This window comes from Purpureocillium takamizusanense, chromosome 7 (assembly GCF_022605165.1).
Source record: "Purpureocillium takamizusanense chromosome 7, complete sequence".
NCBI classification, from domain to species: domain Eukaryota; kingdom Fungi; phylum Ascomycota; class Sordariomycetes; order Hypocreales; family Ophiocordycipitaceae; genus Purpureocillium; species Purpureocillium takamizusanense.
In genome coordinates, this window is record NC_063074.1 from 2,198,123 (window position 1) to 2,221,507 (window position 23,385).

The 23,385-nt window shown below is 60.1% G+C and overlaps 8 protein-coding genes across 8 annotated transcripts; 3 read left to right on the forward strand and 5 right to left on the reverse strand.

Moving 5' to 3' along the window:
• The first annotated feature begins 635 nt into the window (after positions 1–635).
• On the forward strand, positions 636–2,715 carry JDV02_007969 (uncharacterized protein). The gene is made up of 4 exons (XM_047989523.1): positions 636–735; positions 904–1,349; positions 1,430–2,253; positions 2,329–2,715. Exons 2-4 carry the CDS (start codon positions 981–983, stop codon positions 2,468–2,470), a joined length of 1,335 nt encoding a protein of 444 aa, XP_047845525.1. The 5' UTR covers positions 636–735; positions 904–980; the 3' UTR covers positions 2,471–2,715.
• A 325-nt stretch (positions 2,716–3,040) lies between these two features.
• Positions 3,041–5,888, forward strand: JDV02_007970 (uncharacterized protein). Its single transcript, XM_047989524.1, has one exon. It carries the CDS (start codon positions 3,773–3,775, stop codon positions 5,681–5,683), a length of 1,911 nt encoding a protein of 636 aa, XP_047845526.1. The 5' UTR covers positions 3,041–3,772; the 3' UTR covers positions 5,684–5,888.
• A 219-nt stretch (positions 5,889–6,107) lies between these two features.
• JDV02_007971 (Inositol-phosphate phosphatase) lies at positions 6,108–7,264 on the reverse strand (the record flags this gene model as incomplete). The annotated part of the gene is made up of 3 exons (XM_047989525.1): positions 6,108–6,727; positions 6,879–7,037; positions 7,144–7,264. The coding sequence occupies 3 exons, from the start codon at positions 7,262–7,264 to the stop codon at positions 6,108–6,110; spliced, it is 900 nt and encodes a 299-aa protein (XP_047845527.1).
• A 933-nt stretch (positions 7,265–8,197) lies between these two features.
• JDV02_007972 (uncharacterized protein) lies at positions 8,198–9,060 on the reverse strand (the record flags this gene model as incomplete). The annotated part of the gene is made up of 2 exons (XM_047989526.1): positions 8,198–8,824; positions 8,956–9,060. 2 exons carry the CDS (start codon positions 9,058–9,060, stop codon positions 8,198–8,200), a joined length of 732 nt encoding a protein of 243 aa, XP_047845528.1.
• Positions 9,061–10,759: 1,699 nt separating this feature from the next.
• On the reverse strand, positions 10,760–11,913 carry JDV02_007973 (uncharacterized protein). Its single transcript, XM_047989527.1, has one exon. It carries the CDS (start codon positions 11,884–11,886, stop codon positions 11,371–11,373), a length of 516 nt encoding a protein of 171 aa, XP_047845529.1. The 5' UTR covers positions 11,887–11,913; the 3' UTR covers positions 10,760–11,370.
• A 258-nt stretch (positions 11,914–12,171) lies between these two features.
• JDV02_007974 (3-phytase) lies at positions 12,172–14,596 on the reverse strand. Its single transcript, XM_047989528.1, has 2 exons — positions 13,923–14,596; positions 12,172–13,830 (listed from the first exon to the last, which is right to left on the reverse strand). The coding sequence occupies exons 1-2, from the start codon at positions 14,567–14,569 to the stop codon at positions 12,513–12,515; spliced, it is 1,965 nt and encodes a 654-aa protein (XP_047845530.1). The 5' UTR covers positions 14,570–14,596; the 3' UTR covers positions 12,172–12,512.
• Positions 14,597–15,978: 1,382 nt separating this feature from the next.
• Positions 15,979–19,116, reverse strand: JDV02_007975 (uncharacterized protein). The gene is made up of 3 exons (XM_047989529.1): positions 17,733–19,116; positions 16,924–17,673; positions 15,979–16,863 (listed from the first exon to the last, which is right to left on the reverse strand). The coding sequence occupies exons 1-3, from the start codon at positions 18,031–18,033 to the stop codon at positions 16,277–16,279; spliced, it is 1,638 nt and encodes a 545-aa protein (XP_047845531.1). The 5' UTR covers positions 18,034–19,116; the 3' UTR covers positions 15,979–16,276.
• A 248-nt stretch (positions 19,117–19,364) lies between these two features.
• On the forward strand, positions 19,365–23,015 carry JDV02_007976 (uncharacterized protein). The gene is made up of 2 exons (XM_047989530.1): positions 19,365–19,613; positions 19,670–23,015. The coding sequence occupies exons 1-2, from the start codon at positions 19,454–19,456 to the stop codon at positions 22,924–22,926; spliced, it is 3,417 nt and encodes a 1,138-aa protein (XP_047845532.1). The 5' UTR covers positions 19,365–19,453; the 3' UTR covers positions 22,927–23,015.
• Positions 23,016–23,385: the final 370 nt, after the last annotated feature.

Consider the following 23,385-nt stretch of genomic DNA (forward strand, 5'->3'; position numbering starts at 1 on the left):
ATTTGGTTCGTGCTTGATGCTTTATATAGATTCAGACTTGTGTTGCTGGACCTACTCGGCGTGCGACGGTTATCCTTCTCGTGGTATGGATCAATTAAATAGTACATGGCGCTAATTGCCCCGCATGGCGATCTGAGGCGGCTGCAACGGGAATCTCCAGTCGAGCTTCAGGTTCCAGAATAGTTGTCTATACGTACAGACTACAGTATACGGGCTATCCAGCGGCAGCGGAGGGCTGGAGCGACTCGCATCGGCCAAGACGTCACGGCATCTCAGCCCTACAGTAAAGGTATACTTTGGTACATATCGGGGCGTCGGACGAACTTTTGCACCAGTCGATTGCTCCTGGCACCCTGCCAAGGACAGTGCTAACTGAATTGTACAGTATGACACTTTCGAGCAGAGAGACTGCGGGGCGCCAATTGCTGAGTCGCCTGCATCTGTGCAGGACGGTCCCACCCGACAGCGCTCCAGGTGGGCAGTGGGCGGCAGTGACCTCAAGGCAAAGTGGGGGAGGCGCGGGCGGTGAGGGCGCATTTTTTAGATTTTCGCTGCGCTGCGCTCCATGCAGAGCTTCTGCCCGCCGTGGCAGAAATCCTTGGGCAGTCTCTTTTTTTTTCTCCCCCAGTCTGAGCACAAAGTGAGTGCCACGGACGACGCTTCCTGGCACCATCAATCGCTGCATTGCCTCCATCTCGCACGACTTGCGTCCGCTTGAGTGTGTCATTGCGCCAGGTGAGCCTTTCCCCTTCCCTCTTATCCGGCCTTATCCTTTGAGCGAATGGACGGCGTCGCCTCGCCTCGCCTCGCCGGTGACTCTTCTCTCGCTCAATCCCGCCACCCATCCACGGCGGAAGCGATTGACTGAACGACCGCTCACAATTCTTTCTCTCGTCGCTCCAGAAGTCTGTTTCGTCCATTTGCATATCCATTCACCCACTCGTCTGCATCGAGTCGCTTGCCTCTGTGCTCCAGTCAGAATGAGCGAGGCCGACACGACCACCCAGCCCGCCGAGGCTGTCCAGGCCCCCGAGGTCGCCGAGGACAAGGCCCAGCCCATCGAGGAGGAGGCTCAGCCCGCCGAGACCGCACCTGAGGCCACCAAGGACGAGCCGGCCAGCGAAGAGCCGGCCAGCGAGAAGCCCGCCGACGAGAAGCCTGCCGAAGAGAAGCCTGCCGAAGAGAAGCCTGCCGAAGAGAAGCCCGCCGAAGAGAAGCCTGCCGCCACCTCGGGCAAGAACATCATCAAGACGACGGCCAAGATCGACCAGGAGAACCCGCGCAACAATGTCAAGTTCGACCCCAGCACCCGCAAGGACGTCGATGACCCCGAGGCCATCCGCAAGCAGGTAATGATGATGGCCCCAGAGGTTTCACTGGCTTCGTCGCGCAGCGGCTGACCACTTCTCTTCTTTTCTTGTTTGTCTAGGTCGAGTTCTACTTTGGAGACTGGAACTTCCCGCAAGATAAGTTCATGTGGGAGTCCTGCGAGGGAACGGCCAACAAGCCCATGCCCATCTCCAAGATCCACTCGTTCAAGCGCATGCGCGTCTTCCAGCCCTACAGCGCCGTGGTCGCGGCGCTGCGCGAGAGCAAGTTTCTCGAGGTGTCGGGTGAGGAGGGCGAGGAGGTCATCAAGCGCAAGGTGCCTTACAAGCCTATGGCCGAGAGCCGTGCCAAGGCTGAGGCCGCAACCGTCTACGTCAAGGGCTTCGGCGACGAGAACCCCGACACACAGTTTGACCTGGAGAGCTTCTTCGCGCAGTACGGCGAGATCAAGGGCCTGAAGCTGCGCCGCACACCCGAGGGCCTGTTCAAGGGCTCCGTCTTCGTGACCTTCCCCGATGAGGATGCGGCCAAGAAGTTTGTGGCGCTGGAGCCGGCGCCCAAGTACAAGGAGCACGACCTCAAAATCATGACCAAGAAGGACTACTGCGAGGAGAAGAGCGACATGATCCGCCAGGGCAAGCTGGAGCCCAGCTCGACCAGCACCAAGCGGTTCTTCGAGGGCCGCGACCCCAGCGCCAAGAGGGGATACCGCGGCAAGGACAATGCGGGGCCACGCGACCGCGACGACTGGAAGAAGCGGCGCGACCACGACCAGAAGCACGGCTTCCAGGGTGGGCGGGGCGGGCGCGGTCGGGGCCGGGGCGGCAGGGGCCGTGGGTTCGGGCGCGGGGGCCGGGACCACGGCGGCCGAGACCGCGATCGCCGGGACGGCAAGGGCGAGGAGCGCCGAGACGACTTTAAGGAGTAGGTTTCCCTCATGCATGCTTACAGGCAAGGTGGCGTACAGAGACAGAGAGACACGACTGACAGCTTGTACAGTGCCAAGCCGCGCATTCAGTCGACGAGCGAGGACGCGCCGGCAGCCAACGGCAAGCGGGCGCGCGATGACGAGGGCGGCGCCGCCGAGGGAGCACCGGCTGCGAAGAAGGTGGACAGCAAGGAGACGGCTGCGGCCTCGTGAGAGTAATTCGGAGGCCATGACACATTCACAAAGGCGTTATCTTGTTCTGGAAGGGACGGGCAGCAAAAGACGAATGACTTTTGACAATCAGAGGGCGCACCGCGTCTGGCAATGTATGTTTGGGAGACGCGCGCGCGAATGGGGGAATCCGTGATGCTGGACGAGGCCCGGTCCAGGATCGGGGCTGGGCAGGCTTGTTTCGCATACTAGCAAAATCGTTTTTGCCTCTGACAAATAAACTGGCGTTTTACAAGAGGCCGCGAGCGAGGTCGGCATGGTGATATTTTGTCATTCTTTTCTTCTTCAAAATCACTAACTAAAGAAAGACAAAGGCGGAGTTGGGAGACGGGCAAGTAAGCGGCTCGATCCATGGACTAGTTAAGTTAGAGCTCTAGCCCGTCCGGGTCGAGCAAGACGATCCATGGAGTTACCGTGGCCGACCCTCGGGCCCGACAGACGTGTCCGGGGCTCGCCCACGTCACGGACGGAGTAACTTGGAGCTGGTGCCAACAACGCGGGCAAATGGGTCGACGGGAGCGGTCCGGGCCAACTACGTACAACACATTAGTCGTTCAACTAGTTACCAACGCCACTCCATCCGGTTCCCTGGACGGCGCCGGTTCGGCGACGGATCGGCGCCCAAGCCGACGGAACCAGCCCGCTCCTTTTCCTTGCAGGACTAACCGGTTGGTGGACTTGGTTGATGGACTGGCAGTGCGAATGGGACAAGAGAGAAGGAGATTTCCACGCCTCGGCTACCCGACCCGAGGGCGCGCTGCGCCGCGATGCCGATGCGGTGTGATGCGATACCAATGCCGTGCGATGCGCTCCGGGCGCAGTGCGGAGTTGTGTGTGAGAGAAGGGAGGGTTTCTTTCTCAGCTTGTTCAATTCCTGTCAACGATGCATGGACCTTTGCTGGTGAGGTCCTCGCTCCTCTCTCTCTCTCTCTCTTTCTTCTCTCTACACACTCTCTCTCTCCTTTGCATCCTTTCCGCGGCATCCCTCGCCCAACATCTCTCCCCTGCTCGCTGTACCTTCTGGAATCAACTCACCTGGTCACTGCTCCGAGATTTGTTTGCCCCCTTGGCACAGCCCGCCGCCGCCGCCACCACCCCGGGTTGACACGGACGACCCCTCGGTCGACTTAGACGCCCGTCCGCTCCGGTATAAGTGAGACACGCGACCCGACGATATTGCCGTCACCTCCAACACACGCACGCACGCAAGACTTTTTTCCGCCGCACGACTGCATAGTTACGGGTGCGGATAGGTCCATGGCCATCCTTTGCAACTAGTACACCATGGATGAAAAGAACTTGGACGCACAACAACAACAACATCAACATCAACAACCTGCTCCTCCGGTCGCAGCCACGCCCAGGTCACCCTCGACCGCCAACACCGTGACTTGGCAGCACCATGGCCAGCTGTCGGAGGATCGCTCTGCACTGCCGCGCTCTAGCTTCGACGCGGAGAAGCACGAACATCTGCGCGACCTGACGGACGACTCGGACGATGACGAGGCCTCCTCCACGTCGGAATCCAGCCGGGACCGCAGCTGCAGCGACGAGCCGTCGGCTCCGGGACCCCCTCGCGTCGCCGCCAGGGCCAAAACGTCAGTCAAGGCGGCGGCGGCAAGAGGCGATGTCCTGTCTCGGACCGTCTCCGAGGTCAGAGACGGCATCCCCAACCAGCGGGATCTCGAGCTCGGCGGCGTTGATGGCAACAATGACGGGGACAAGTTGGCGGCGGCGTCGGCCGGGGAGGGGGGAGAGCCCGTTGCCGCCGTCGCCATGGACAACGACCCGAATCTCGTGCAGTGGGCAGGCCGCGACGACCCGGACAACCCCAAGAACTGGACCATGAAGCGCAAGTGGGCGGCGGTGCTGTGCGTGTCCTCGTTCACGCTCATCTCGCCGGTGGCGTCGTCGATGGTGGCGCCGGCGCTCAACGCCATCGGCGACGACCTGGCCATCGAGGGCGAGCTGGAGCGCGCCCTCGTGCTGTCCATCTTCGTGGCCGCCTACGCCCTCGGCCCCCTCGCCTGGGGCCCCCTGTCGGAGCTGTACGGGCGCACCATCGTGCTGCAGTCGTCCAACCTCGTCTTCCTCGTCTTCAACCTCGGCTGCGGCTTCGCCCGCACCGAGGCCCAGATGATCGCCTTCCGCTTCCTCGCCGGCATCGGCGGCTCGGCGCCCCTGGCCATCGGCGGCGGCCTCCTCAGCGACCTCTTCGACCCGGAGCAGCGCGGCAAGGCCATGAGCGTCTACTCGCTCATGCCGCTGCTGGGCCCGGCCATCGGCCCCATCGCCGGCGGCTGGATCGCCGAGCGCACCAGCTGGCGCTGGGTCTTTTACAGCACCACCATCGCCTGCGGCGTCGTCCAGGCCGCGGGCCTGCTCTTCCTCCAGGAGACGTACGCGCCCGTCCTGCTGCAGCGCCGCCGCGCCCTCCTCGCCCGGCAGACGGGCAACGCCCTCCTGCGCACCGCCTACGACCGCCCGGACCGCACCCTCGCGCAGACGCTCGCCGTCGCCCTCACCCGGCCCTTCCGCCTGCTCCTCACCCAGCCCATCGTGCAGGTCATGTCCCTCTACATGATGTACCTCTACGGCATGATCTACCTCGTCCTCTCCACCTTCCCCGCCCTCTGGACCGGCACGTACCACGAGTCGGTCGGCGTCGGCGGCCTCAACTACCTGTCGCTGGGCATCGGCTTCTTCATCGGCACGCAGGTCTGCGCCCCGCTGCAGGACCGCATCTACGCCGCCCTCAAGCGCCGCTACGTGCCCGGCGGCGGGCCCGGCCGCCCCGAGTTCCGCGTCCCCATGATGGTCCCCGGCGCCCTCCTCGTCCCCGCCGGCCTGCTCGTCTACTCGTGGACCGCCGACGCCGCCGCCCACTGGGTCTGGCCCAACGTCGGCGCCGCCATCTACGCCGCCGGCACCATCATCAGCTTCCAGTGCGTCCAGGGCTACATGGTCGACTCGTACGCCCGCTACGCCGCCAGCGCCGTCGGCGCCATGACCGTCCTGCGCAGCCTCGCCGGCTTCGGCTTCCCCCTCTTCGCCCCCTACATGTACGCCGCCCTGGGCTTCGGCAAGGGCGGCACCGTCCTCGCCGCCTGCGCCGTCGGCATCGGCTGGCCGAGCCCCGTCTTGCTGTGGGTGTACGGCGCGAGGCTGCGCGCCAGGAGCAAGTTTAGCAGCTAAAAAGTCTGTTTTCTTCTCCTTCTTCTCCTTTTCCCTCTTTGGCCCACCGATGCCCCTCTCGTTTGGGGTGGTTTCTTCTCTCTAGTCATTTTTCTCATCATCGATATGAATATTACCCGGCATAGCGTGGCTACGGCATCATCGAAACAAGTTCTGTGAAAGCATCATACTGGAGACGGCTACAAGCAGCATTGAGGGGCGTTTTCTGACTTCAACGTGTATAACAAGACCCGTTGCGGGTGTGCCTTGTTGCCATATATCGGGCACGTTTATGTAGACTCTATATATATACATATGAGATACACACACGCGCGCGCGTATATATATATCGGCTTGGCAAGAAGCAAAAGGCTCCATCTTGCCCCATCACAGTAGCATCATCAGTCTCCATTGTTTCACCACCACCACCACCACCACCCCCTTGCTACACAGAGTACTCCAGCCGGCGGTCGCCCACGACGGCCCAAAACTCCTCAATCAGCTCCTTCTGGCCCGCGGGGGCGCCGCGCACGGCCAGGTACACGCGCGACTCGAGGGGCGTGTCCCACTCGCCGGGGTTCCCGCCGACGACGCGGCCGCCGCCCGACTCCTCGAGGATGCACCAGCCGGCGCAGACGTCCCAGGCCCAGCAGCCGCCCTCCCAGTAGGCGTCGAGCTGGCCCGCGGCGACGGCGGCGAGGTTGAGCGCGGCGGAGCCCACGCTGCGCAGCGAGTGGACCATGCTGCCGCCCGACTCGCGGCTGGCGGCCAGCTGGCGGAACACGGCGGCCTTGGCCTCGAAGTTTGCGCCCTCGCGGTCCGACCCCCACTCGACGGCCAGCAGCGCCGAGCCGAGCCCGGCGAGGGGCCGCGGGGAGCGCGCCAGGGGGAGCCGCTGCGGCGCCGTGCCGCGCCCGCGCGTCATGTGCGCACCGCGCCCGCGCACCGCCGTGAAGAGCAGGTCCTGCCACGGGTTGTAGATGACGCCCACGACGGGGCGGCGGTCGACGGCCAGGCCGAGCGAGATGCACGCGTTGGGGAACGAGTGCACAAAGTTGGTGGTGCCTGCGCGTGCCCCCCTTGGCCGTCAGCGTTTGGCTGTCCTTGCCATCGTCCTCATCGTCCTCATCCTCATCACCATCATCATCATGATGCAGGGGCCCCAAAGGAAAAGAGGAAAGAAACGAAAAACAAGGGGCGGGCAGAGGGCACGCACCGTCAATAGGGTCGACCACAAACGTCGGCTCCGGCCCCAGCCGCATGCCGGGCTTGTACGTCTCCTCGCCCATAAAGGCGAACGAAGGGAACGCCGCGGCCAGACGGCCCGACACCATCTTTTCGACGCCCTTGTCCACCTCTGTGACGATGTCGACGGCTGCCGCGTGGCGGTGTTAGCCAAATTTCCTTTTTTCCTTCTTGTTCTTTTTTTTTTTTGGCGAGTTGAAAACGGGGGGGGGGGGGGGGGGGGGGGGGGGGCGTACAGTTCAGCTTCGTGCCCGTGTCAATGTCGGCCGGGTTGGCGGCCAGAATCATCTTGCCCGCCTCGTACGCCGCCGACACCATTGCGTCGTGGACGGCTTGAAGGTCGACGACGTCGGCCATGATGGTAGCGGGAAGGGGTCAGGGCAGGGCAGAAGGAATCGGGGCGCAAAAAAACAAAAACGTAGTGTTCCCCTTAATCGACTGCGCCGAATCGAATTGAGAGACCGACGGCTGTCTGTCTACGTGCTGCGTCAATCGTCGGGAGGATGGTGTGTCGAGCCGTGAGGTCGAGAGTGTTGTTGAAGGTGGGATGTTTGAGCGTCTCCACCATTTATTTGATGGCGGGGCGGCAGGACGGGACACCGGAGCTTGAGCTTTTGGCGGGGCATCCATCCATCCACGTCTGATGCAACATCCATGGATCATGATTCTAGTTAGAAACCTGTATACGCAAGTAAGAAAGCGCGCCAACAGCAGCCACCATCAGGCCAACGCCCCTGTAAGCACTAGACAACAAGAACACTGCTGCGTGTCTCGGGCCTCACAGAGTCGACGCGTGCAGTGCAAAGGCATCACGATCCGACGCCTGGTCATATTCACATCGGCATCGTCAGAACCGACGCGCCGCAATTGCCCGAGTTGCACACAGTACAGAGAGCGCCTTCGCCAGAGAGGTACAAGCCAAAACACCAGAAACTCCCATCTCCATCTCCTCGTTTTGTCTCCTCCCATTGCCGCGAGGCACAACAAGAGTCGTCAAGAAAGCAAGCACGCACGCACGCACGCACGACTTTTGTTCCCCGCGCTGGTGGCTTCAGGAGCTCGTGCGACATCGACATCGCTATACGAGCATGTTTGCGTCCGCGTCTGGGCCAACATGACGGCCGGGCCCCAGCGCCGGCGCCCAAGCAAGCCCTAGCCCATGCCTATGCAGAGCCAACGGTTGCCATCGTGTCACGGCCACCTCTGCAGCACAGCCCCCGGATCTTCTTCGTTTGTTTCCCTTGGATCCCGGACCCCTTCAACGGCCCAGCCCCGGACCGTGACCCCTCCTCATACGTTCTCACGGAACATGGACCGCCGCTCGGTAGGGCTGTTGGCGCTGTCCGGGTCGTCCTTGGTCTTGTGCGCCTTGCCCTGCGCCTGCGCGTCGGCCGTCTCGACGATTGGCCGGGGGCTCACCCCGCGCAGACTGTCGGCGGCGGCGGCGTCGTCATCGAACGGGTTGCGCTGGCCCGCCGGCGAAGCCCCGGGGCTCCTCGTCGGTGCGCGGCCCCGCGCCGCCTCCTCATCGTACTCGGCGCCTGGCGTCGCGGCCAGGTTCATGCTGTAGCTGCCGCCGCGGTACTCGGTCGAGCCACGCCGGCCCGCAGCCGCCGGACCACCGCTGAGCTCTTGCTCCTCGTAGTAGCCGTATCCGTCCGCCTCGTGGCCGACGCGCGCGTCCCACGCCTCGTCCGGATCCAGCGGGCCGAAGCCGCGGCGCCCTCGCGTCGTGCCCCCGCCGCCGTGCGATGGCTGCTCGTAGGCGCCCGCGGCGGAGCGGTTGTTGCGGTTCTTAAACTTGCGCACCTGGTCGTTGAACCAGCCGACGACGCCGCCAGGCGCTGGCCGCGGCGGGCCGTACGCGTTGTCCTGCTTTTTCCAGGGCAGGTAGGACGACAGGCTCGGCGGCGGAAGCTGCAGAGAGAGAAGCGCCGTGGTTAGCCAAGGCCGCTGCATCGGGCAGGCAGTTTGCTGCTCCGCGACAAAGGGGGGGACCGGGGGGGGGTTCCTCCGTCGCCATCGACAATCAAAGAGGGAGCACTTACGCCGAGCCTGCGGGCGCGCAGCTGCGTAAAGACAATCCATCCGACGGCTGCGGCGAGGAGCAGCACGACGACGGCGATGGCGATGCCTCCGCCCGTCGACACCATGGCGATTCGTGTGTGGGCAGGCTGTGCAAGGGCTTGGTGAGATTTGGGCCTGGGACGGCGAGGTGCAGGTCGAGACCGAGACGTGAGCGGTCGCTGGACGATGCGACTTGAGCATCAGGGCCGAGCGCCCGGGTGCGACAGCGAGTTGGGCGACGCACAGAAAGGGTCGATTTGATGTTTGTTGCCTGGGTCAGGTTTGGAGGTTTGCAGAAGGCTTAGCTGGGCTGCCGCTTTCCAGATCCTGCCGGGCTGTGGGTTGTGTGTGGGCTGTGGCTCGTGTGAGATGAATGAAGCAGCTTTCAACGTGGGAAGGTCCAGGAGGGTTTCCGATGACGCGCCGCCTGGGGAGCAAGCAGGCAGGCGGGCGGTGGAATGAAGCTGATGGACGCTCAGGTACTAACGTTACTAAGGTTGGCAGGTTGGCAGGTTGCTGCAGGGGACCTACCTGCCTAGGTACTAACAGGGGACCTTCCTACTGGGCTACCTCTAGGCTCCACTACAGTACTTCTACAACGAAGGAACGGGCTCCGTCAGTACTAACCGCAGCTAGCCTGAGAGTTATAGGTATGTACTCCGTACTTGTGTATGCGGATGAGGTGTACAGTGCCTGGTACTTACACCCGGGCACTTCCAACAGCCCGCAAGCCCTCCCTGCTGCAGCGAACAAAAGTCGCTGTTCGGATCGAGTCAGCCAGTTTCCATCCATCCAGCACGCGCGTTTCACCAATCTTGCAGGTTCCACCAGCCGTCGTTTGGGGGGCCCCCGGTTGACGAGACTCCTCCCCCGGATTATGCAACAGTCAGTCAGCCGGGCAGGCAGCCGTCGGCCGCCAGAGTTGAAAAAGACGTCGCCACGCGCGTAGGTAGGTAGGTAGGTAGGGCAGGGGTTAGAGAGGGCATCCATGGAGGAGGCGTGGATGCCCTTTCATCTGTTTGCTTCCCTGCCTTCAGTACCAAGGTAGCGCGTCCATGCCATGTGCTACCTTACCTTGGGTGCCATGCAGTGGACCTGGGCCCCGAACGGGCCCGTGCTGGCGCGCCGGCAGCCGTCGGCGGGCTGCCACGGGGCTCGGGGGCATAAAGGCTCCAAGGCTGCCCCCGGTCGGTCTGCTGGTGCTATTTCCATTTTCTGCAGCGCTCAGTGGCTGCATCTAATAGCAGGTGTCTGTAGGTACTTCGTACGCAAGCACTCTGGGGGTGGAGACCCGTGCCTATTGATAGGGCGCCTGTTACTTGAGAGAGTAGCAGGCGCCGCAGGCTTGCCACCAAACCTGCGACGCAACCTTCAACGGAGGCCTTCCCGGGGCTGGCCGGCCGGCTGGCTGCAGCGAAACAGGTTAAAAAAAAGGAACAACTGGAACCGACTCTCCATTGTCTCACTCATGGCGACACCCGGGGCCGAGATGCGCAAAACGAAACCGTGGCGATGCCCTCCTTGTTCACCCATCGTTTGCCCACCAAAAATACGAGGTGCTACTACCTCCCTCCCTCCCACACAGGGCACCTCCCTGCGTGAGGTAAGTACCTTACCTTAGTACCTACTACCTGCCACCTAACAAAGGTGTGTAGTGTAAGATTGTCACCAGGTCGTCTTTTCATGTATTTTGTGTGTGTGTCCTGTTCTGTTCTGTTCGGTGTCCCGTCAGCACCCCGTCAAATCTCATTCCCCCCCCCCCCTTTCTTCCCCTTGTTGGTGCGCGTCGTCGTCCGTCCGCCTCCCGCTCCAACCTGCTCCGTTTACCCAAGCCCCCATGACGTGGCGCCTGCGAGGCGCCGGCACAAGCACAAGCACGGTCCGCGAGACGTGCATCCTTTTGGGCAAGGAGTAAAGGCCCGTCCGTGGCTCGGCCCTTTTTCTCTTGTTGGCGCGCCGTCAAATGGTGAGGGAGCATGTGCTGCGTAGGTACTTGGTACCATGGCCCTTTATTGGTACAGTACACTCATGGCTCCGAAGTGACATGTATCGGGCTCTGCATGAAACGCTCCAAGGCATGATGACGGCCGGCTTGGAAAACAAGCCGATTGCGGTGCGGGACAGGTTGCAACACTCGCTCTATCTCCGGTACCCGATAGAATCCGCCAGCGTTCGAAAGCACGAAAGCCCTTCGCGATCGAGTCGGTCGCCGCTGCGAGACCGATCCTCTTATACATAGAGATGCTCTGTTTGATCAGGTACTCGAGGAGCTAACCTCGTCGTCATCTTGGTCCTCTACATTCATTCCATATCCTGAGATGTGTACTGCACTGCATAGTGGTGGAGTGTACGAAGTAGTGGCTTTGAATCCTGGTGCTGAGTTGCCTGCCGGCCTCTCAGACTGGCCTCAGTAATGCAGAGACTTTGGTGACTCGGCTGTCTGAATCGAACTCGAAATGCAGATAACGTTCATTAACTTCGTACCGGTCGAAATGCGCTCCGACGCGTTCCGGGTCGCCTAGGAGGGCCGTGACGTCGGCACGAAGTGCGGTGGGCGACAACCCGTCTATCAGCGCCGCCGGTCGTGGATATACTCCGTAGGTCTCGTCCTGGTCGTCACGCTGCGTCCGCACCATGATCATCTCCAAGACGCTGTTCTCGAAGACCAGGTCCGTTCCGGCCGGCTTGAATGTGAAGTATGTCGACTGCTCGCCGTCGAAGTCGAACTCTGACACCTCCATTTTGGGACCCACTAGTACAATCGCTCTGAGGATCCGGCTGTCGGACTGGAGGCACCCCAGCGCGTCCAGCATCACTGCCATTTCGCCAGTGACAATAGTCTTCTTTCCTTCTTCCGATTCGTGTCGCGCATTTGTCGAGAGACATGTCGGCTCTCTCGGGTCGGTGGCCATGGCTGAGGTGTCTGAAGGCTTTTGTCGATAGAACTGATGGGAAGGAGGGGGGAAGCAAAAGCCTCGAAACGAATGCACGGATGGCACTTGGCGTAATGGCAATGAATTACTGACAGCACGTACCAAGGTAGGTCGTGAGGGGTGCCCCACTGTCGATTGATAGTTGCACTATGTTCAGCTACACCAATGGCCCAGGCATGGACGGCAACAACTAAAACCGGTCGGGAGAGTACGAGAGGGCCTCGATCAAAAGGTAGCACGGCCTGCGTTCAGCCAACCCAGGGTCGCCGTTATAAACTTCTACTTCGTACTGATTAGAAAAAGGGACACTCAGTACGGACCCCGCTGTACCGGCCCTCCCCAATAGCAACAGCCGGCCGCAAGTGTGAGAGCGAGGCGTCACCGCCACCCCCAAACACAGCTTGAACGGTTTCTCGGACGCACTGCTGTCCACGACATTTCGCTACCAAGTTGAGGTATTCATGGCCCTGTTCTCCGTGCTTGGAGCACACGCAAGGTAAACCGCCTGTTCGTTACAAAACGCACGGCAGCCTGGTCGATTGTTCGGTCCGCCGTCACATCTGACACTGCACGCCTATACGACAACGACACGTTTGTCTCTTCTCTCATGCATAGCATAGAGGCCAGTGGCCGCCCGACCTTGCAAACGACAGGCCTTGAACAAAGTCTCTCAGCCGGCACCGGCCCAGCTTGTCGGCCCGGCAGCCCTGCAGCGGAACCACTCGATCGTCCACCAACACCCTCACCAGCTCGTCATCCCCCTTGCTTGCATCGCATCGCATCTTTTCCACGTACATGCGCCCTGCAAACGGCACCGTCCACGACGTCGAGTAGCCGTGCGTCTTGCGCGGCGACAGCTTATACGTGTCGGGCAGATTTTCGGTGCGGTTGTATAGGCCGAGCGCCGCGTATACTGACGTCATCAGGTTGTCGTGACTGAAATCGGCGTACAGCTTCCTGTCTAGGGGAAACGTCTCGGGCGACGAGCCCATTGTCGAGTTCGTCGACGTCTCGTCCTGAAGCGCCTTTCCCGTCAGCCGAGCAATGAGCTCGTTAACATACCCGACCCCCTGCGTCGGGCCCAGCGGGTTGCCGTTGCCGAAACTATACCACTTATCAAGCGACCCGTGGTAGTCATATCCGCGCCACTCCTCCTGCGAAAAGAGCCTGCAAAAGCCCGACTTGGTCGCGTTGGGCGTGCTGACCGTGCCGAAGGGGCACAGGTCCATGATATAGACAGTCTCCTGCAGCGTCAGGTTCGCTCCGGGCAGTTTGTAGTTGAGCCTGTCCATGATGGGCGCTGCCCAGACGGACCGCCATTTCGCTTGTTTGTCGTGCCCCAGCGTAGCCCAGGGGCCGTCCTCGAATACCGGGCATGTGCCGTGGTCAAGTGTGTTATTGAAACCGGCCTTCTCCGGCAGCACGAGAATCTGGTCCAGTTTCCCGTCTCCAATCTTCCCCTGGGCCTCGTAAAACGCCGTCGTAAAGTTCTGGGCCGACATGACGACACGCGGAGACCCCGCCGCGCGGACAAACGGCTCCGAGTCGCGCGCCAGCTCCTGGTAGCGCCGATAGAAGGTGGCACCAGACTGAACAAGTTCCTTTTCTCCGTACAGCGTCAAGTCATCGGCGCGGTTCGTGAAGGAGTAGTCGCGGATGAACTCGAAGCCCTTGCCGTACTTGCTCACCGACGCATGTATTCGTGCGATGAGCTCGTGATACGGGGCCGACTTGGCCGCGGTTGGATATCGCGCTCCGTGACGGGAGAGCACAGCAGCAAAAGTCAGCTCACAGCCGGCGGGCAAGGCCGGGTCGACGGTCGACGGCGCAGAAAAGTAGGGAGAGTACTGTCCCCAGGTGTGCGGCGAGACGCCATCACAGGCGCCCGTGGCCTCGCACCCTCGCGAGCTGTGGTGAGACCGCCTGCGCAAGGTGCAAAGGATATCGTGTCAGCCTCACTTCCGTGCTCGGCACATCAATGTTAAAAGGCTCCAGACGGTTGACTAGTCACATACCCATAGACGGCGGCAACGGCCAAGACAGCGAAGAGGATCATGGCACCAGCTGTCAGTTTGAGCAGCCTTGCCTGCTCGCGGGGCCTTGCACGGCGGCCATCGAGCTCCTCACCCGGCGGCGGCTGCTGCTGCTGCTGCTGCGACGACGACGACGACTCGTCCTCCTCCATCGGTGCCGGGATGGCGCTATATCTGTACCTGACACTGTCGCGGGGCAGGAGTCCGCTGACGAGCGAGGTGAAGATGTCGGCCACGCCCATGGTTGCTATCGTCATTCGCACATGGCCCTGCGAAGGCCCGTATCGCTCCAAGGCCAAGGGACGTGGGCCGGGCGACGGCGCCTGATCAAGACGGGCGGCGTGCGGGCTTTGGTGAACGCACACGTGGTGGGAGCTTGGCCCGAGCTGGGGGGATTTGTGACGTCGCTGAAGTGTTTGTTGGGTGAGGTGATGGATGGCTCCCTCCAGTGCTGTGCGATGCAATCTACTTGCGATGAGACAAGAGGAGAGGCGAGGGAAGTGGCTGGACACCGCCCCTTCGTCCTTGTTTGTCGCCGCGCCCCTGTTGATGGTACAACCCGAACCTGTACTGGCGGAGGGACAACAAGGACCCGACGTTGCTATTTCTGCCACGGTGCCTAACTGCATATACAGTATATGTACCAGGCCCGTGGCGCGCTCAGCCTCAGGAACGAATGAGTCGCTCTCTCCCAGCGGGCAGGCACGATCAAGATAGTGGCGCACGTGGCCGCGCCAATCGCCCAGGTTTTACGCGGTAGGTCGGGGCACTAACAACTACCTTACCTGAGCACGCCCCGAAACAGCAGTGACACACTAAACCCTGGCGCTGGCAACCAAGTGTTATGCGTTCCCGGCAGGCTGTTGGGCTAAGCAAGGTAATATCCAATGGAAGGTGCCTTGGGTGCCTACTAACCTTGGTACTCTACTTCCTACTAGGTACTACCAACGTTAACTTGTAGGTGCGGCGGATGGCCGTCTGTTCTGGGTTATTAGTGGTGATGACATCCTTGATCAACAAGTAACTTACCACACCTTGGGCGCTACGGATACTGTAGTAGCTCTAACCTTGTTCAATCTGTTCCTCCCGCCCAAGCATCACGGCATCTGCAGCTTGTGGTCAATCGTCGCACGACCTCCCACCGGCGCGTGCCTGTACCAGCTTGGCCGGACTACGTTAGTACGTACTGACCAACTTAGTTATCTAGTACCAAGGTAGTCGAAATCACTGCAAGTGTCTCATCGCCGAGACAGTAGGACTGTCGACGACCCGCGTCTTCCATAGCGACGTGCCGCAATACGATGTAAGTACCGCAGGTCCAACTTATATTGGCAGTGATTTAACATGTGCCTCGCGCAGATAAGTCGGTACCTCTATGAGATGTATGTTACTTTCATGGTGTAGTACGGAATAGATTGGCAGCCATGTATATTGTACTTCGTATTTATTGTACTTTGATAAAGCACCTGAGGTGTGCTGCTTCCAGGGGCGGCGAGGCGGCTCCCCGGCGCGCCACAGGCCAAACCTGAGCCACCAACCTTGCTCTCTTGTTACAGTAGGTACCTATTCCCTGCTAACAAGGTCCCTGCACTACGAACGTCGCCTCTAGCACGACTGACAACCGCACGCCTTGCATACAATCCTTGTTGGTTCAACAAACGAGCACTCTCTCTACCTAAGGTACCTACGGAGCAGAGCTGCTATAGTAGGTTTAGGCCGCACATTTTCACTCTGCTGCCAAATGGTAGGATACTGTCATCTGCCACCTTGTCCTGTCGTGCAACCACTCGCTGCCACTTTCAGAGTTGCGACGTATCGCCGGCCAGTCTTGCTACCTACCTTGCAGGCAATATCCCTGCCCTGGCCCCTCCCTTTGCGAGTCACAGGACCACGAGCGTGTGTGCCAGCCCAAGGTCGTCATCATCACACACCGCTCGTCCTGTTGCCTGCCTGTCTCACCTTGACAACGCACACAGTGGTACTGCACGAGTCTCTGAATCGCAGGCGCGAGCACACCAGAAAGAAACAAGCAAAGGAGGGTGAGCAAAAAATAATGTCAGGCAGGGTTCACGGCCCTGCCCACCTCCCACTCATTACCAGGTCATCGTCGACCTGTGACTCTATCTGATTGCCAGCAAAATGCTTCGTCTGCGTCTCCAGCACGCAGAAGCCGCCATATAAGTCATGTACAGCATATAGGATAAGGCGGGTAGGCGCTTTTCGCGTACACCCAATGGTATCATCACCGCCGGGCCAGATCGTCCACGGGGCATCCCATCTATGTAGTAGTGTGTTGCTTCTTCGCACCTCTCAAGTTATTGTTTTCACCTCGTCTTTCAAATCGCGACGCCAACACTCGTCCTGGCCCGTGGCTGGTCCTTCTTCCCAAACGTGGCCGACCTTTCCATGGATGGCTGCCGCAGTGGCTCATCTTGCTTAGCGACAGGGGTGCTGCCCAGCGACCAGGCTGTCGGTGCAGTCTGTTGCTCCTCTGCTGAATCCCATGTCGACATGGAGTCAAGCGAGTCATAGCTCCGTCGCTCCTGCGGCCCTACGGCGGCGACGCATTGGTAAAACCCTTGGCGGCCTTTGATTGCCTTTGGGGCGTTGGTGACAGCATCATGGCCGGCGTCCCTTCTTGCCTCGGAGCCAGGAAATAGCCATGACGACACGCGCGAAAACGACTTTTTCTTGCGAAGCGGCGGCCGCAGCACCAACGGCAGCGGCGGCGGCAGTGGTCGCACGTCTCGGAGCGGGGATACTGGCCCTTCCGACGCCGTTGCCCCAGCGTCGGTCCGGTGGGACACGGGCGGCTCCGCCTTGGTTGGTGCTGTATGCGGCCGTTCAAACTCAGAGTTCAGGCGCTGTGCAAACGACGGCGCAACCGGCGGAAGAGCTGGAATCGAGGGCATCGGCTCTAGTTCTAAACGAGACACACATGTCAGCATGGGGTACCTATATTCGGCTTGTAAGGCATGCTCACCCGGCATCGTTTGTGCAATCGAGTGCGGTGTTGATGGACGGCTACTGGTGTAGAGACTTTGACGCTCCATCACCTCGTCAATCTGCTTCTGCAGCCGCTCCACCTCAATCATGGCGCTGGCGACGCGCTCCTTGATGGCATCTACATCTGTCGCGGTGTGGGCCCGCATGCGGTTCCTTGACTTGGGCGGGATGCGCGGTGGCACTTCGTCCTCGGCGGCGGACGGAGAGCTGTCCACGACATGCCGACGCGGGACGTGAAACGACATGGACGTATAGCTCCGCTGGCGCATCAGTGCGTGGTCTTCCTCAGTCCGGCTGGCGAAGTACGCTGGAGGCGGCGGCGTCATGACCCGCGGCACATCAAAGTGTGGCAAGATTGGCGAGGTGGAGTTGTCCGGCATGTAGATGCTGAGCTCCAGAGGCCGAAACGAGCCTCTGTGCTGTGCGTGACCGTCTCGCCGAGCAAAGTCCAATGAGCTCTCGCGAGTGCCATGGTAGGACCCGGAGTGCAGGTGGCGAAAATCATACGGGGCGGATATCTGAGGCAGGCGTGATGATGCATTCGAGTGTGACCAGAAGGCTCTCTTCGCGGAGAAGCTTGTGCCTCGCGAACCAGCGCTTTTCCTCGGCATCTCGTCCTTGTAAGTCGTCCCCGTGAGATCCGCTTGCGGAGCTGCCACGGGACGAGGTTGGTACGACGGGGGATGCTGCACAACGGCGGGCGGGCCTCTTTGAGGGTCCTCAACGTCTGAGTGGGTGAGTAAGACCACGGTGCTCACACTCAATGAGACAAGTACAGCAACTCACCAACAGAGGAGCCTGTTCTGAGACGGGAGAGTATCGGTGCGCACGAGAACAGAGCCGAAAACCACGTCGAGGGGCCTTTAAAAGCAACGCCGGCCGAGTCATTCATGCTGCGCCAAGGGAAACAGATGCATGCCGAGCGGGCCTGCCGGAGGGAGGGAGGGGCAAACGAATGACGCTGTTTCTGTATCAGGCAGACGAGCGACGACCACAAACAACGACCACGCGAACGTCCAGCGATGCGCTTCGATATATGTGCGGCGGCGGCGGCGGCGAAAAAAAAAAGGACGAGGCTGCCGGGCATGCGGCTGGTGCGCCCATGGATGAGGAGCGAGAGGGAACGACAGGCAAAAATATGGACAAGGCCGCCGCCGCCCGGCACAGAGGCTCACTTGACCCAACGCCTGAGCTGAAGCGCATTGTGGCCCAAAGGCCCTTGCCGCAAGCAAAGGCAAAGAGGCTTCGCCTTTGCTGGGTGGCAGCTGAGCGAGGGCGGTTCATGATCAAGGTGCGTGATGGCTGGCCATGATAGGCTGGGGTGTCATTGAGGCCGTCCAGTCGGCGCTTAGAACGCGGGATCCGGATGGCTGGCGCGCCACACCAGATTGCAGGACCCACAGGCGGCGTCTGACGGCCGGGCCAGCGACAGCGAGTCGATGTCTTGCAGCCGACCTCTCTTGGCTGTTTTGCCTTGGCTGGCGAGGCAGCGACGCACATTGGTTCGTGGCCGGCGGGGCCGTCATGGAACCACCAAGGGGACGCTTTCTGATGAATGAATGATTGAATGGCGGTCGCGTCGCGGCGCAGCTCGTCGTCCGTCTCGTGTCCATCCGTCGTCGCCGTCTGTAGCGCGCGCGGGCTGATGTGAGCCAGGCCTTGCGTCGCGAACCGCGGGCTCGGCGGCGGTGGCGGACGTCGACGAGGGTAGCGACTCCTTTCCGCTCCCGCACACGCTCCGTCCCGCCACGTTTCGTCAGTCGCCCGTGTGCCTTCGTCATCATGCCATGCCGGGAAAGGGAGGCGGAGCTGCTGAGCACGGCGACCAGTGGTGCAGCGCAGTAGCGTCGTCGTCGTCACCGTTCCTGAGGGTGTCGTGTGTCTCTCTCTCCGCCTCCGTTCCAATAATAAAGGTCCGGCAAGCCTCCGTGGTGGCTCCATCATCTCGAGCAGCCGGACGGGGCACCATGGCATGCCCACGGGCGGTGCCTGGACCACATGATTCCGTCATGGTGGTCAGGCATCCTGGAACGGTTCGGCGCCTCCGCTCGAGTCGACGAATGTCCGTCGACAAGCGCTGATGCCGCGGGCAAAGCCATCATGCTTGTCTCAGGTCGTGGCCTTGGTCGTGGCCTTGAGGTTGTCCAAAGACGATGTGAGGAAATGCTTCGAGACGCAACGAATGGAAGCTCGATTTAATGCTGCAGGGACGGGCCTTCCCGGGGGACACCCAGGACATGCGAGGGCCGCCCAAAGCGGCCTAGCGCATCTGGCGATCCAAGTTTCCCACTCGGGAAGGCGGGGCCCTGGAGTACCTATACTCTACAGCGGTGAGGCGTGGCAGAACCTCTGTCAACGCCGAAACTTTTGGGCAATCGCGCTTGCGATAGCTGGCTGATAAGCAGCCTTCTGCACGCACGCACTGCTTTGCGCCCACGCCGCGTCCTCAAGGAAGAGACCGACCGGCCACCAGAGACCCCTCGCCCCCTTGCCAGCTGCTCGGGAAGATGGGCAAGCGGGCTTCCAATGGTGGCACCGACGGCGCAGCCGCCTTTCGCAAGCGCCAGAAACTCGCCCATGAGGCTCCCTCGTCCGAAGACATCGAGTCGAGCGATCAGCTGAGGCGCCTGCTGGCCTTCGACCAAGATCTACGACGGGCCCGACATGGTGAACTTTGACTCCGATTCAAACTCTGTGCCGGCATACAATTGACTTCTAATTAGGACTTCAATCGTTCAAGAAGCTTCTCGACGAAGCCATCGCTGGCGACGGCGACCGCAAAGCCAAGCTGGCTATCCTGCAGCAGTATCTCGAGACGGTGAAGCCCAAGGACGCCGCAGACAACGATGACGCTGTATTTCTCGGCGATGTAATGGAGATGTGGTCCTTTGCGGCTCAGGTCAACGACGACGGCGTCATGTCGTCCGTCGCCGTTGTCCTCGCTCTGCTCCTCCAAGCCGTCTCTGAACATCTCCATCTTGTCTCCCATGGCCTCGGAATTTGCCGTACCCTCCTTCAAGAGCGGCAGCTCAAGTCTCTGTCCAGAAACCTGTCGGCTGAGAAGGGGAAGGGCTTCGTCATCTCGCCCACACTGCGCCTGCTGCGGGAGGCAGTCTGCCTGGACGGTGGCGCCTACGCCAGAAGGATTGTCCGCGAGAGGTCCTACACGTTCGCGTCTCTGGGGCGCAATCTCGAGATAGGTCACACTGGTGACGGGCAAGAAGACTTGCGGCGAGCGTCCGTCCGAACCAACGCCCTGAGGTTCTTCCTCAGCTGCCTCAAATATCTGCACCCGGAAGGGCGGAGAGAGCTGCTCTCACAAAGGGAACTCCTGTCCCATCTTACGTACATGATCAAGGGCGATCCGCCATACCTTGTCATCGAGATTCTTGACACTCTCAAAGCTTATGTCCTGGCTGAGACCAAGATTCCCCGAGATGTCAAGTTCAAGAGTTTCAATACGAAATCACTCCTGCGGTTCCTCGCACTCTATAACTACTCATCACCAACCAATAGCCCGGACGATCGAGACGCTGTCATCGAAAAGGCCCATCAATTTCTAATGTATGTATGCACAACGCCGGTTGCCGGCGTTCTATATCCATACAAGGGTTTGTATCCCAAGGAGTCAGACGAGGAAACGGCAAGCCGCTCGTCCAAAGGGCAGGTTGGTGCTGCCACTGACTCCTGGGAGGGGCGGTTTCAACAAGGCATTCCGGTATTCAACTTTGTCTTGTCCGAGTTTGCCGCCAAACTGCGTCCGTGGTCCAGCTTGAAGCACAGCGAGCTTCTCGTGGCCATGTTTACTGCCGCCCCGGAGCTCATAGCCGACTACTTCTACAACAACCGATCTTTCACCTTTGAGCCGAAACTGTCCATGACATGGATCGGATATGCCGCCTTCCTCTTTAGCACCATGACTTTACCGCTCCTCCCTGCATTCGGAGACCCCTTGCGCTACGCAAACCTGCCGCCGCCTACCTCTGTTCTTCTTGATAACATTCTTCCGCCAGCAATCAACGAGAAGGTTCTCGTGCGGTGTCTGTCGCCCAAGTCCCATCTCACAGCCTTCTTTGCCACAAGGATTCTTGTCGCCGCGCTGGAGAAGCTCAAAGCCGCGGTCGTGATGCTCCAGAGCAGCTCGTCCCGAAGCCACAGCACTCTTTGGTCCACAGCTGTGCGGCGCTTGGTTGACGCATTTTGCCAGCGAATTCCAGACATGAAGGAGGTTGTTCGTTGCTACAAAAGCATTCCACCCGAGAATGTCTTGCAAAGAGCCCTAGCGAGCCGGTCGCTGCGCTTATACTACGAGGTGATTCCCCGAGTGGCTCTCGCCGCAAACTTCGACGTCTCTCCCTTGTTCGTGGACATCCTCAAGTCCATACATCAAGACAATCATGGGGCTGGCACCAAAGCTTTGGCCACAATGGAACTCGAAAACCTTGTATCCATTGCTAGCTATTCGCCTGGCATGAGATGGTTCACAAAGGTTGAGGGTCTTGGGCAGGGCACGTCATTGTCAGCCTTTACCGCGCTTCTGCGACTGCTGTGTGATGGCGATCGTGACAGTCCCGAGGACCAATTAAAGGAGACACTATCCGACGTTGCAATCGAGAATCAGCTTGTTTCAAAGTCAGCGGGGTTGCAGCCTTTACTCAGGGCTCTGCAATGCACGGCCGAAGATGCAAAGGTCAAGGACATGAGTTGCGTGTGGTCTTTACTCGACAATTGCATAAATCGATGTGCCACATCACCCATCAAGTACCTGGATCAGCTTCAGAGCTATTCGGCGGACGATACCGGCTCGGCCGAAGCTCACGTATCACTACTAAGTGTTGCCCTGGTTGAGCAGACGCCATACGCAACAGATGCCGCGGACCACAACACAGCTCGCACTCTTGGGCGGTTTCTGTCTTTGTATTTCAGTGCATGTCACCTCTGGGACGGAAGTGGAGCACTTTCAGCGGTGTTGCATGAGAAAGTTGGCGAGCACATGACGTCCAAAAAGGTCAAGCTCTCGGCTATCAGCAACAAAGCGGACGTTGAAAGATTGCAAAAGGCTGGCACCGTGTCGACGCCCAGAGCAGTCGCTGGTCACATCGTGGACAGCGACTCGTCCACTATGAAGGATGTCTCATTGCAGGAGATGCTGCAAGCCCCTTTGATGGAGGCTGGCGATGCTGGCGCTCTCGTAAAGTGGGCATCGAAGAGCGTTGAGGATTTCGTGGAAGATGGATGGGCTGCGAATCTTGTGCGCCTTCTGTCGTCGGAACACACGAGCATCCGCAAGGAAGCACTCGTCAACATCTTAAAGATGGCTGCACAGATCAAAGAGTCGTCGTATGAGGAAAAGACACAGATGTGGCTGCTCCTGTCGGAGGTTGCCGAGTCTTCGAGAGCGCAGCTCGAAGTCGGGCCAGTTCCCTCGGCCTTCGTGGCTTTTACTGTCCACTCCATCGACATCTTGAGAAACCCGCTGCATCCGCTATACCCAAAAGTCAATTCCTTTCTGACGCGCAGCCCGGTGTGGTCGCTGGAAAAGCTACCGCTTGCGCACGACATTCTTCACGGGGAGCCCTCGGAAGACGACAAGTATTACGCGGAGCTCGCGTGGCTCCTGACCTACCTCTTGGACAGCCTAAGAACACCGTTCGATCTGGGCGTCTTCCACAAGAAAAAGTGGTTCGAAAAGATCCTTGCGCTGGGCAGCAATCCGTATCTGAGGTCCCATCTGCGGACGAGGATTCTCAAGATTATATACAGGGTCACATGCATCGAGGCGGGCAGCACCACTCTCGTGACAAGGTTTGGGGTCATGAGCTGGCTAGATGCCCAGCGAGCAGCCTGCGCCGTCGAGGATGAGGCTGCGGTGTTCAGGCGGCTGATTCAGAGGGTCTGGGAGACGTGCGACCAGCAACGCGTCACGGCTTGGAGTAACGGCGGCATCGTCAAGGCATTTGGGGCGCTTTTAGCGGCCTAGTTACATGGAGATGTGAAAATGGAAACGAGACTACAATATCCAAGGGCCTCGGTCCCCGACGTGACCCTACATAAATTGCTTGCCGCCCCGTTGACCTTGGTGGGTGTGATTACATGTTCTCGAGTGAGAGTGATTGACGCGCCAGCATACGAAGTAGATACCTGTCAGCCACTCGACCCTGCTGAGTTTGCTCACGTCTTCCAAGTCCCACGGAGGCTCATGTTCGGATGCCCAGATTGTAAGCATTTACAATCGCAACGCAACATCCATCTTTACCTAGGCATGTCCAAGCACGCGGGGGGCATGCCAAACATGCAGAAGAAATTAAAACCAGAAATGGAGAAATAAGGGCAGCCGGGCGGCTCACGGCACCTCGCGGGCGGTGCAGACCGCGGGCGTTGGTACCAATAAGGACACCACCGCACGGCTCCTCGAGGGCATCAGTCCCCCCCAAGTCAC